Source organism: Xiphophorus hellerii, chromosome 23 (genome assembly GCF_003331165.1).
Source record: "Xiphophorus hellerii strain 12219 chromosome 23, Xiphophorus_hellerii-4.1, whole genome shotgun sequence".
NCBI lineage: Eukaryota > Metazoa > Chordata > Actinopteri > Cyprinodontiformes > Poeciliidae > Xiphophorus > Xiphophorus hellerii.
The window spans coordinates 9,334,440-9,347,570 of NC_045694.1; the positions used below are offsets into that span (position 1 = coordinate 9,334,440).

At 37.9% G+C, this 13,131-nt stretch overlaps 1 protein-coding gene across 2 annotated transcripts in view; it reads right to left on the reverse strand.

Annotated features, from left to right (window-relative positions):
• Positions 1–13,131, reverse strand: part of tnmd (tenomodulin) — an 85,247-nt gene that overhangs the window by 18,859 nt on the left and 53,257 nt on the right. For both annotated transcript variants that reach the window (XM_032554856.1, XM_032554857.1), the window contains exon 4: positions 6,990–7,097. In XM_032554856.1, the coding sequence (XP_032410747.1) occupies positions 6,990–7,097 (108 nt within the window). The remainder of the gene's footprint in view (positions 1–6,989; positions 7,098–13,131) is intronic.

A 13,131-nucleotide genomic window follows, 5' to 3' on the forward strand; every position in this document is an offset into this window, starting at 1 on the left:
TTTGCAATTGTGTTGTTTCCATTAAATAAGAAATAAAATTAAAATCACACCTAAATAAACTTGGTGATGCAATACGGCATCAAGCATCACGGCAGCGGTGGATTTAACTGTTAGATAAAATATATTCTTAATTCAGCCACGGTGCTAGCGCTCAGACTCTGCTGTCTCTATTAAGCAAATTTATTTTCGTAATTTCAATTTGTGAGATTTTATGGTCAATGAAAACACAGCTAATGTTACACAAGCATAAAAATGGGATTCAGAATATAAAACAAGGTTTTTAAAGACTGTTTTATTAACAAGAAACTGGATTTTAATACCGACCAAAAAGTTTCAAAGCGACTGAACATGAATGTTGGTTAAAATAAATTTAAATTATATTCACACCTTTCCACTTTGAATAGCACATTCCAACAAAACGGCAGTATAAAGTGCCTTATACCTAAAAAACGTAATACAGTAACCAATTACAAGGTAGGAGTAAATATTATATTTTGTCAAATACCATTATCAAAATTATTAAGATCAGATATATTGATCAATGTTCCAGTTATTATGAATCGAAGCAACCTTGACTTTTAATATTTTATAAAGTGTAGTCGCTTGGTTGCAACTTCAAATTCATTTTGTGAAGTAAGTGTCTCTGTGATTAGTGTTAGTGGTAACCGGGTTAGCCGCTGGCCATTTTTTTGGACTCCAAAGTGGGAAAACTAAAAAAAATTTAAAAAAAGAGAAAAGTCTGGAAAAATGGATTCCAAGAGCAAAATAATTTTGGGTCTCAGTTGAAGCCCACCTTAAGCCTGCCTCTCTTTCTCTAACCACTTTACTTTTTTAGCCTGTTTCTTTGAGCTGCAGCTTTAGGAACAGATTGCAGTAGTTTTAAACGTACCGTGTTCAGTGTGAGACAAATTACGCTGGTTTTTGAAAATCAGGCATTTTATCTACTGGCTGTAATCTAGAGAAAAAAGCCATAAGTTTGTGAGACTTTTTTTTTCTAACCGCGTGCAGCAAACCTCGTTTAAATGAGACTGATGCAGAGAAAAGCCATATGCTTGGCAGCAGAGCATAAGGTACCAGTCTGTGTTTATGAGGGCTTTGTAATTCACATTGACGAAATCTCTTGTCTGTTATTGTTTTGGGGGACAACAGCTACAGGATCTTTTGAGTGCAGAGATCCCCAAATGGCAGATCATGATCTCAATCTGGAGCCAAGTGATTAGTAATAACGGCTAATCTCCACAGATTTACTAGACTTCATAATAATTCAGCAGGAGCCGGAGGGTTTCGTGTTTCTGGAGTCAGACAGTGGAGAAGAAGAGACGTGGAAAACCAGTGTGGGTTAAAGAAGAAACACTGCCTGGCTGCCTCCAAGCAGAAGACCCCAGAGGTGACAGGAATGTTTTTTTAGGCTGGGCAGACCCACAGGTGCTCTTTTCTTCTTTAGAGAGTTAAAACCCTTTGCTTCATATTTTCAGAGATTGCAAAGAGGATTAAATTTTGCATTGGATATTGTTAAAGTTAAACACAAATTACTTGAGGAATAACTACATCCTGTACCTGCAGACAGAAAAGGTTGATTTTTATACTTTCTATGGTAAAGTTATTTACCATAGAAATACTAGTAAATACTTTATTGATGACTATTATAAAAGTGCTGTATGTAATTTTTATTTAAAAAATACATATTTTTACATATTTGTTAAAACCGTCGCTATGCTGTGACAGATAATCTGTGAAGAAAATCTATGCCTTCTCCCAGTGCAACTAGACACAACCAATCAGAGCCAGGAGGAGGGCCTTAGTGCTGTCAATCACAGTCTTGTGTGGCGTTGCTCATTCTCCCTCTTCATTTTCCCCTTGGTCTTTGTTACGCTGCAGCTAGCATAGGTTTTTGTGAATGCTAGGCTAGTTACCATGGCATGACGGCAGCTAAACGGTTTTCCTGTAACGGTAAATTGTTTCATCCTCATTAGCATATTTAACAGCAAGTACATGAGATTGATTGACAGCAGTAAGACCCGCCTTCTGGCTCTGATTGGTTGTTTTCGCTACATTTCTTTAAACGGCCATAGCAGCTCAGAGGGGAAGTGGAGGAGATTGATCTTTTTACAGATTATCTATATTATAACAAACAGTCACAATGTGGTGACAATTTTAACAAAATGTAAAAAAAATAAATAAATAATTACAACAACCTCAGCAGACCACAGTACTTCACAACATCACAGGCTGATAAATGATAAAACAAAAAATAAATAAACAAATAAAATTAAGTTTGCTAAAAATAATAAAAACGACAATTCTAAAATTGGCAAAAAAAACAACAAAAAAAATTTTATTTCAGCAAATTTCAAATTTCTCAAAAACTCTAATCAATTAAGTACTAACAACTCCCTCACCCCTTTAAAAAAAGTTAAGGCTAATGAGCTAATTTTCAGTTATTCTTTTCTCAAAATTGTAAAATACAGAACATATAAATGTTTTTAAGTTGGTGTAACTTGACCTTCTGATAGGGCAATAAAATCTTGACACTGATGGTATTTCAACTTTGAACACATTTCTCAAAACAAAATTAAAACACAATCGTTGCAAATAAATCTTATGTTATTAAAACCAAAACTAGATTTAATTTTGCTGTTCAGCTTTACATTTTCTGTGATTTTGCAGCAGAAATGTCAGATTTTCCCCCAACAGTTTCAGTCCATTCACCGACTTTATGTAGAATATTCTGAGACCATTCACACAGCGCTCCGCAGGACTTTGATGTATTTACATCCTCTGCAGTGTTTTTGTTTCTTTGCACACCGTTTTCTCTGTTTGCAGCTGTTGTCTGAGTGGGCGGCTTGGGGTCGCTGGGTGAGCGCCGGCCATCCATATTAAGAAGCTGTTTAATGGACCAAACATCATCTACTGACAATGTTAAAGACTGTGAGGGAGGGAGCAGCTGATTTCTGACTCACACTGGGGGGAACTGGGATGAAGCTCAGGGATTACTCCCTCAGACATTTCATTGAGAAGGAAAATTGAAAAGCGGAGAAAAAACCTGCCGAACAATTCGTATTTGTCACCTGGTTCCCCCTCCACATGGGCTGTATTTCCTTATCAGCGACTTGCAGTTTTTCCTACAGTTTTCTCTTTTGTTTTTCCCATCAGCTCCTAAGCCTGCTGCTGTTCCTCTGAGCCCCCTTTTTTCTTGAAAGCCTGTGGTGGGGTTAAGCTGGGAACCATTACTGTTTAGGTTTAACCCCTGTGTGCTTCAGCACTTGAGGAGGAACTTGTCGTGTTGATCCTTTACAGGGTCACATGTGGGTGGATGCTCATGGAGGACAGATTAGAGGGGGGCGCAGTGAGTGTGAGGACAGATTTGGGTCACCATTTATTACCTAAACATGTTCTACCCCCAATATTGACTTGGTTTCAGTGGTGTAACAAGATATTGTAGTCTTTAAATCAAAACTTTCTGGTGTTTTGAAGGAACTGATTTTTAATTTTGATACAGTAAATAGTAAATATGAACAATGGGATGCAAGAGGTAAAGGTAAAAAACAAAATTCTTATAAATATGTGCATGAATTTAACACAGCAGAATGCTATGGTTAGCATCTTAATTCCACATTTCAGGAGACCTGCACCCGTTAATTAAGTGACTTTAGCTTTAGCAACAGCAGCTAAAGCTTAGAGATTAGTTTTCATTGACCATATAAGTTCACAATTTCACATTTCAAAAATAAATTAGCTTAATGGAAACACGCTAATTTAAAAAAAACAATCTTGTTTTTTCAAATTTTATCAGAAGAAGAATCCAGAGAAACCCCTATTAGTTTATAAATTACTAACTACTTATTCTTATTAAACATGGAGAACCAACATGTAGTTTTATACTTTTACATTTTTGTCTTTCTTTTGGTTTGTTGTTTTGTTTTATTTCCTTCTAATTCATGAAAAGCACTTTGAACTGCCTTGTTGCTGAAAATGTGCTATATAAATAAAATTACCATAGCTTTTTAAATAAAATATTTTATCGCTAGAAAGAGGCAACATAGTGAAATATTCAAATGGTCTTAAAAACTTAATGTTATCATTAGGGATGGGAATCTCAGTAGTTCAATTACTTGTAATCATTAAGCTGCGAGTTTAACGATTCTGCTTGTAGGTTCCCGTAACGTGTGACGTATTTGCGTGATGACGTATTTGCGTGATGACGTATTTGCGTGATGACGTATTTGCGTGATGACGTATTTGCGTGATGACGTATTTGCGTGATGACGTACTGAACACGCTCCCTATTTTGCTTTCAAAAATATCCAAGATGGCAGTAGCGCTCCAAAATACGTTTATATTTCACACAAAAAAGACGAAACTGGGACCACTTGCAACATTTTATTACTCTAAACGTAATAAAAGGAGTAAACAGTTGAACAAATGTAGCGTTTGAGCCGTTGCTTAGCAACGGCGGTGGCTCAAGGGGGCGGAGCTTTGAGCGCGGCATCTCCTGCCGATAATCTCCTCCACATCCTGGTTATTGTATTAATGCTAGCGCCATCCTACATGCATAATCTCCATCTCACATTAACATTTATAGTCATTTTCAGTAAATTTAAATATATTTTCTGACGAGTTTACTGTATTAGAAGCACAAAAGCTGTTGATGTGCAGATTTCATGTTAAAATGTTAGAGGCAGAGGGATTCTTATTGTTTAACTAAGTTTTAATTTTGTTTGAATCGAGCGCAACAACACGGTGCATATTTTGAATTTAAGATTTTCATTTCCTAACTCAATGAGAATCAATAAGGAGTCGAATTGATAAGTCAGATTAGTAATGGGATGGGTATTGATGACTTCTTATCAATTAGCACAAATCATGAAGATAATGACAGGAAGTAGTTGGCATGTTTTTTGAATGGCTTATCGCATGCTTTCTTGCGATACTTATGAATTTATGAATTTATGAAAAACTTATGAATTTAATTGTGTTTTTTATTTAACCAAAACTGCGAAATTGTGTTTTTTCGACAAAGTTTTGTCAACCTCAACAACCCCGTGCGTCATGTCAAGCTTCATTGCATTTCTCTGTTTGGCTTTCAGTCAAAACCCACAAAAAATCCCCAAACAGGTGTGCATGTTAGCACAGAGTGGTGTCAAGTAGTTTCTCAAAGACACCGCAGCACATCTGGTAGACTAACAAGCATTTTGCAGACGGGGCGCGATAAACGCCGGAAACACCATGTGGCTGGAAAGAGACACAAATGTCTCTTGTGGAATCGGTGGAGTAGGTTCAGGACTGCAATTAGATGCTTCAGAAACCGAAAACAACCTGGAGATGTGACACTGCTTTTATTTAAACTCCTTGATTGTCATTTGATACAAATCTGCTTTGTGCATCAGGTTTTTATAATTCTGATGTTACATTCCTCAAAATGTAACTGGTGTTGAAGTCTTCTTCTGCAAAAATGACAAATATTTAATTAAAAATAAGGTAGTTTGGATAACACTTTATTTGAATTGGTGTGCATAACCATGACATAACACCTGTCATAAACATGAAGGAGTCTTTGTAAATGTTTATAAATGTTGTCATAAAGTGTCATTTGGTAAATTATAACACTTTTAATGTAAAGTGGACTTTTTTATTACAAATTTTAATGCAACTTTGCTTCAAAAGTGTCATTATTTATAGAGTAGAATAATACAAAGTTGACTCTTTTAATGCACTTAATTCAACTTTTAATGCAACTTTGCTTTAAAAATGTTATTATTTTGGTGACCAATGACACTCCATGAAAGAAGACTCCTTCATGTTTATAACAGTTGTTATGTCAGTCTTAAGCACACCCCTTCAAATAAAGTGTTACTGTTGTTTGTAGTTAGTGTTCCTGAAATATAATAAATACATTTGTAATAAAAAAAAATCTGATTTGTAAAAGTTAAGGCAACCCTTGACAACCTAATCAGGAATCCCTCTTGGCTCTTTGCTTTCTAAAGGCAAGGTTGCACCAGTGAGAGCAAATTACAGTAAAACGTGGCATAAATAGCCCTTTGAACCATTATTTTTATTAAACATAAGTGTGTCCGTCAATACTGGTATGAGCTCAAGTCACTTTGCTGTCCTTTCATGCTTCACTCTGGAGCTTCGAATTGAGCCAATTAGGCTTTCCGGTACACAAAAGAAGACAGAGATGGCACCGACATATGGTGCTGCCTGGGTAATTAGTATCTGTAAACGTAGATCAGACAATATGAAGATGAGAGGAGCAAAAAAACTGCTTTTTGGTGTAACAGCTTGTGTTATTAAAGTTTAAAAACTAAAGCTGGACTGACAATTGGCTTTTTTTTTAAAAGATAAAGTGGTGAGTGGGGAGCGTCAGATATTTTCCAGCCACTTCTTCTTAGCTGAAATCTGAAATGTAAATGAGAGCATGCCTGGAGTTGAGACGTTTGAGGAAAGGATTTTCTCTTTCAACGCGCGGCCCACTCGCCGAATTTCACTGTGACACTGAAAAATGGGAATTTTGATTGACTGAATTTTTTCCCACTCCTTGTTCTGAAGTTCACATTCGACTTTAAGAAGCCTGATAAGTAAAATGAATCACCCTAAACTTGGAGAAGGGGAGCCTTGTGAATTTTACAAAGAAAGGCATTGCTTAAAAATACAATTTTAATGGTTTACCTCTCGCTCAGACCTCTGCAGCAGCCCTTCCCCCTTTAGGCTATTTGGGTAGAGTCTTTGGAGGAGATGATTAAAAATTAATGTTGGCTCGAGATTGACAGCAAGCACCATTTGATGTGAGCCACAAAGAGGCAGAGGGTTTGTGGTTAGCTTTCTGGCAGTTTCACAGACACCACAAACCCCAGCTTATTCCTCAGTGAGAGGGGAGGGGAGATAGGATGAGATGGACAGACTGAGGATTTGTGCGCCGGTTATCTGACAATATGCATGGCCGCCTCCTGCAGGACGGCATATAGGAAGAGCGTGAAGGCGAACTGTACCGTCCTTTCCCCGTCGTCAGCCTCCGCCTCGGCCACTGTGGGTAGTTTCTTCGTTTGGGTCCTGATGTAGCACCTCTGATGTTCGGCAAACCGTATCCCAGTGATCCCCTGTTTGAAAAGGAAAGAGAAATGAAGAGGCACTCAGAAATTCAGATATATGTATCATTCATGGTGCCGTCTGTGATGTGGATGTGCCGTAAGAAGTGGGGCGTACGTTTTAAAACACTGCTTTTTACTGATAGCCAAAGTTGTTAAAGTGAAACCTAATGAGTGAGAAGAGGTGTGTTTTGAACTCCTTCTGCTTATATAAAATTGATGTCTGCTTGGACTCACAACACTCTGCTCGCTTCAAAGCTGGATGAAGCAAAAGAAAAAAGGCAGGGGACGGTCCACCGGGGCAGCAAAATACTCCATGGCGGGATGTATCACACAGGAGAGCCAAGTGACATTGTTGAGAATGAAGTGTTTTCTACAGAGAGCGCTCCCATTGAATTAGCCAGTCATAGGTCCCTGTCACTCTCTTAATCTGCTCAGTGGAGTGTGGAGATGCTCTCTTCAGCTCCAATGATGATGCTCCACTGCGCGGACCGCGGCGCCATTCAGTCTGACACACACGGCCTCAAAAGGCAGAGAAGATCTGTTGATTTTTCCCCTCACAGCTATTCTGTGTTAATCTAAGATATTCAGCCAGAATAAGGCTGAAAGACTTTCTGGAGCTCATTTTAATTTTCCTCTTCTTTTTTTTTTTTTGCACAGCTTCCTGTATTAGAATAGACGGCTAGATCTACATCTGAGACCGTCGCTTTAAAATTGCATGAAGTGAAATTTGCATGAGCCAGAGCACAATAATGAATGTGTTTCAATCTAAATTTAATTACAGTAACACATAACGCTGCTATGGCGTCTCTTATGAATCTGTTAACTTGACCATGTGGTTAGAATTTCACTTTTTTGTAAATTTTTGCAGCAACGTCACTCTGGAAACTAGACAGAAGAGACGCAGGACAAAGTGATGGCTGCCACAATATAATGCAAGTGATTTTTATCTCTGCAGGAAAAGGGATGGGCAATAATGGTCTGGAGCAGGAGAGCATGATGTTTATGCCGGGCTTTATTGTGATGAGTCTTTGTTTAATTTGGGTCGGCTGTGTTGGTGAGAAGGAAAGAGGGCAACGCAGCGATGAGATACAATGATTACCGGGCCTGGTCAAGCAGAAAATGAAGAGAGACACATTAACACAGGGAATAGGAATGGAAAAGTGATTTCATTTTAATAGACGCTGCTGAAATATTTGCATGTGCATGCTCCAAGTCTCTGATAACATGCTGCTGCCTGTCAAGCTATCTGGCTCAGTCGCAGCTAAAGTTGTGTGAGTTTCTTGGAAAGACATCCAGCAGGACAACTGTTGGGTTTCCTAGAAATCTTTTTTTTTTCATTCAGACTTTACTTTTTCCAAGTTGAGAAAACTTTGATTAATTAGTAATATATTGCTTTTTCTTTCCTTGGGGTATCAATATAACTAAATGCAAAGTTCAGTCTCCTTTGACCTCTGGCCATTTGGCTGGACAAGCAGCCATTTTGTTTCTTTTGCCCCTCACACACATTATGAAGAATCTGCAGGACTCATTGTTGTAGAACCAGAACAGAAAACAATGGAGTTACAATCTCCAAAACAAAATTTAGACGCCACGTCCAAACCTTTTATTTAAAAAAAAAAAAACTTTATTGGGTCTACCTTGGTTCATGTCAGTCTGTATAAATGAACATTTAACACATCAGTCAAAAATACATCATAAAGAGAAATAATACGCACCTAAGTCACACCTGACGATAAGTCACAGGAAAACCCAAACTAATATGAAAAAAGTGCAACTTTTAGTCTGTAAAATATGATATTGTTTGACATGGGAATCCCATGTCACTTACAACAAAACATTTTTCTCATGTTATAAGTGAAACAATCTGCCAGTGGAACTCACACTTTTTTAATATTAAGGAATTATTTATTTGTTGAAAGTTACTTATAATTTAATTTTGTCTTACTCCAAGTGAACTAAGACATTTGCACCAGAAACTAGACCAAATTACCTGATAAGATTTTATGTTTGCAGTGATATTTTACATCTAAAGGGATGCATCAAACATAATGAAACATTTTCCAGGTTGGCTTTTCTTTTGTTGCTGCATCTAGACCTTCTCCCACTGTTCGGGGGTTGCACTCAATCATGGACACCCAGGGAGGATGTTGAGTTTCTGTAGGCTATCCTCCTCACCATCATCATCATCATCATCATCAGTAGAGTTCCTGGCAGTCATGAATTTATTTATTTATTTAAAATGCTCCAAAGAAATTTCAGATGGATGAACGCTGGAGGCAAGTTTTGATGGTTCCGTTTCATTTGCAGTGAGAAGAGGAGGCAGCAGAGCACATGGCAGAAGAAAAGAGGTTGGATTTCTTTTAAATTCCCCTTTGACCAATATATTCTCACCGCTAACGGCTATCTGAGAGAAGATAAATGCATAAAGCCTACATAACCACCTTTTAGATGCAGCTTCTGCTGCACCATTTGCAAACAATAAGAGCTTTAATTTTCTGTGTTTTACAGATAAATGAAAGCTTAACTCCCCCCCACCCCCAAAATAGAAAACAAACTAAGTCAATTACCAATAATTTTTCTTATAAAGAATGTCTGAGCTCACCTGCTGTTTCCCATAGCATCTGTGTTGATTTATTGCAGCTGGCTACCTCATACTTCAGGCTAGATGCCATTTGAAGGTAGGAAGCCAAAACTGATTACTGACAGCTTCTGGAGCATGAAAGGAGCCAAATATCCCCATATCTTTGCAGAGAGGTGGCAGGACTCATGTCTGAGGGTTATGTCTGATCAAAACCTGGCAGGTGGTAAATGAAAGAAAAACACTGCTCACTCTTGTTTTACATGTGCTGCTGTAGTATAACCTTTGAAGAAAGAAGCTCTGCTTTCCTTTCACACATGTACGTTTGTCCAAATGTAACTCTACCAATTCACATAATTATCTTCAAATATTGTATTTACAAAGTAAAATATCCTCCGACTGTGTTTCAGCTGTTGTGTAGGTTTTAAAGTAATGGCTTCAGACCTGCTCTAATTAATATTTCAGGCCGGCGTGGTCAGTGCAACAGCATGAAAACATTTTTAGCAGCCAGTCGGTTCTCAAAACTGGTCTTATAGTGATAGTGTTTTTCTATCAGAGCAACCTGTTTCCAGACTTTACATGTTAATTGGTATTCTTCAATACCTCTTTGGTGCAGTTTGGTACAATAGTCTGGTGTATTCAGAAGAACATTTCCCACATACCAGTGCAATGATAAACTTAACACACTGGTATGTCTTGTGTTTGTTTCAAGCAGTAATGTTTTACTGTCGCCCAATCAATGGACTGTGTTGTTTGATGCCATTAGCGCCACCCTAACTCTACCGTACCATTGTGGTATGGACCCTTTCCAGCACATGTAAGATCCCGCCCCCTGCTGGTGGGCTACAAAACTGCTTGCTAACAATGACTAGTATTGGTTTTGGCTGTTATCAATATAACGCGATAAATCTTAAATATATGCCTGATGTGTAGAAGAAAAAGAGACATAGTTCGTCAACACTACGACAACTAGATAACAAGGTCAGGAAAAAGTTTTAATTAAGAAGAAAAACAGCGAGGGAGAGGGAAGTAGTTCAGTTATGCTAGCTTGACTTTGACAATCGCAACGTGTAGATGTCCTGTGGAATCCGATTTGATTTGGTTCAGTTAAAAAAAATAATAAAAAGAGACCTAAACACCAATCTGACAGATCAGTAGAGCAGCTGTTAAATTAACTAGTCAACCACCGCTGTGGTAGCTTAGCTAATAGCAGCGGTAGCTAATCTACCACAGCAATCACTTATTAATAATCGCAAAATAAACATCAAGCCTAAAAACATAAAACTGTAATGGACTCAATGTTCAGTTCTTTGTGTGGGAAATGTTTGAGTGTCTTTTGGTGTTGAATCCTAAAACATAAGGTCTTGTTGTTGTCAGCTGCTATGTTCAGTTGTATAGGCAACTTTTACAATGGAAACAACATGACGTACCGAACCACACCGACCCAGAATGACCGGAAAACAGACGTAACTGTCCCTGAGTCGCAGGGGAGGCTTATTGTTTGGGATTATTTGGGTTCAGTAAAACTATCTGCAGCTGAACTGAAAAATCTGTTTAAATTTTAAACACTTATTGGTTCCACTTTTTGCTGAAATTGTCGTGGTACTTGTGCAGGTACAAAATTTTGCCATTTTTGTCAAGTTTTGTCAACTTTGTCAAGTTTTGATAAAAATGTCAAAATTTGCCCAGAAACATAAAAATTTAACCCTAAATAACCTATCAAGTGTATCAGCATAAAAGGTTGATTTGGGGATTATTTACAGTGTAAAACCTTTTTAAAGAATATTTTTAGTGACATCAAACTCCAACTTTGGGGAACTTGTTGTGGTTTTGGAACACTTTCTTCATTCCTTTGTTTCCTACTTTTTTTGATTAATGATTAATCTTAGGTATTTTGCTTTGTTACACCAAACAAAATATTTCCTGTGATCTTGACGCCTGGCGGAAGAAAAGGACATGGTAAACACGTCAACATGCACCTCTTCAAGCGGGGCAAACTGAGGCTGTCTGTCACAAACATTTTCTCTTTGTTGTGAGTTTGAATTTGAAAACCTCTCCTATGTTTTTGCTTTAAGGAGAGAGGAAAGCCATTCTAATTCAAGGTCAAATTTCACAAGAGAAATACCAAAACATCTTTTAAATCATCCAGCAGGTCTCTGGCAGTCCAGCAGAGTTTGATTTCCTCTCTGCCAGTCCTACAAGATGTTTTGATTTAGTGGTCTACCACTTTAAAACCATTATTCATGCTGACTTCCACTGCTTAATTACATTACAAACTGAGGAAATGACCCCTGAAAACACGTTGCTGTCCTCTTGCAGGCTTCTCCTGCTTTGTAAGCTTAGATGACTTTAATTTTCATAATGCCAGGGTGCTGCTTTAAGCTGCTGATTGCTGTGATGAGGTTTGAGGAATCAGATATTAATAAAGCTTTAAATTGTCGTCACCTAACGAAGACTAAATAACTGACACGCCTAACAAACTAATCAAGATCCAATCTAAAAGTTTTTTGGGAGGTTAAAGGTGTATAAAGTTTTGCAGCTACCAGGATCTTTGTTAATGAATCTACATTTTTAACTTTATATCCTTTAGGAAATACTTTGTTCTCTACTCAGCAGTTCCAGATATTTAAGGCAGCAGTGCTCAAATAAAAATGTTTTGATTTAAAGTCAATATGTGAGGGGAAAAATCATTACAGCTTCAGCATAAAAGGAGTTTTCCACATGACAAGGTCAAACTGGGATCACAACTGGGATCACAGGTGAAGCTTAAAGGAGTAATGTTTAGTGAAAATAAAGCTACTGCAGACGTCTGGAGTGATGTAAAGTATTAGTACACAAAATGGAGTTTGGTTGAGGGCAGAAGGTCTCCTTACTCAAAAAAAGATACCAAATATAACAATTTTGAGCTTTGTCAAAAACCTTAAAGTGTCTTTTTTTTTATACATTTTTCACCTGTAATTCTGCGTTGAAAAGGAAGCTTAATGGATGTAACAAATATATACGCTACCTGTATGGGCCTCGTTTCCCTGGACATGTCCACTTTTCCCGTTCTGTCCAGAGCATCTGGGGGACTGTCACTGGCTGACAACAATGTTCAGGTTTTCATTGAATACTTAAAGGGCCGCATTATTTTCCAGGTACATAGTGCCATTTTATAGCACAATCAAGTATCTCCCGCTATAAAAAAATGCTACATATGTCAAATATGACTTAAAAGAAATTTTGTTTCCTGATTTAACCCTTTAACGACTTGAAATTGGGCCTCTGTCTTTCTGAAACTCCACCTTCAGGAAGTCACCACAACATGGCTCCTCTATTAACCCTTCGCACTGAGAAGTAGCTCCTATAATGAGCTCAGCAGACGTGCACAGAGGTGTTTGCTAATTGATGCTGGCTAGTCTGAAGGAGCTGAGTAGAGCTGCTTTGTGAGGCAGAAGCTCGGAAGCTTGGAAACTGAAACTCTGA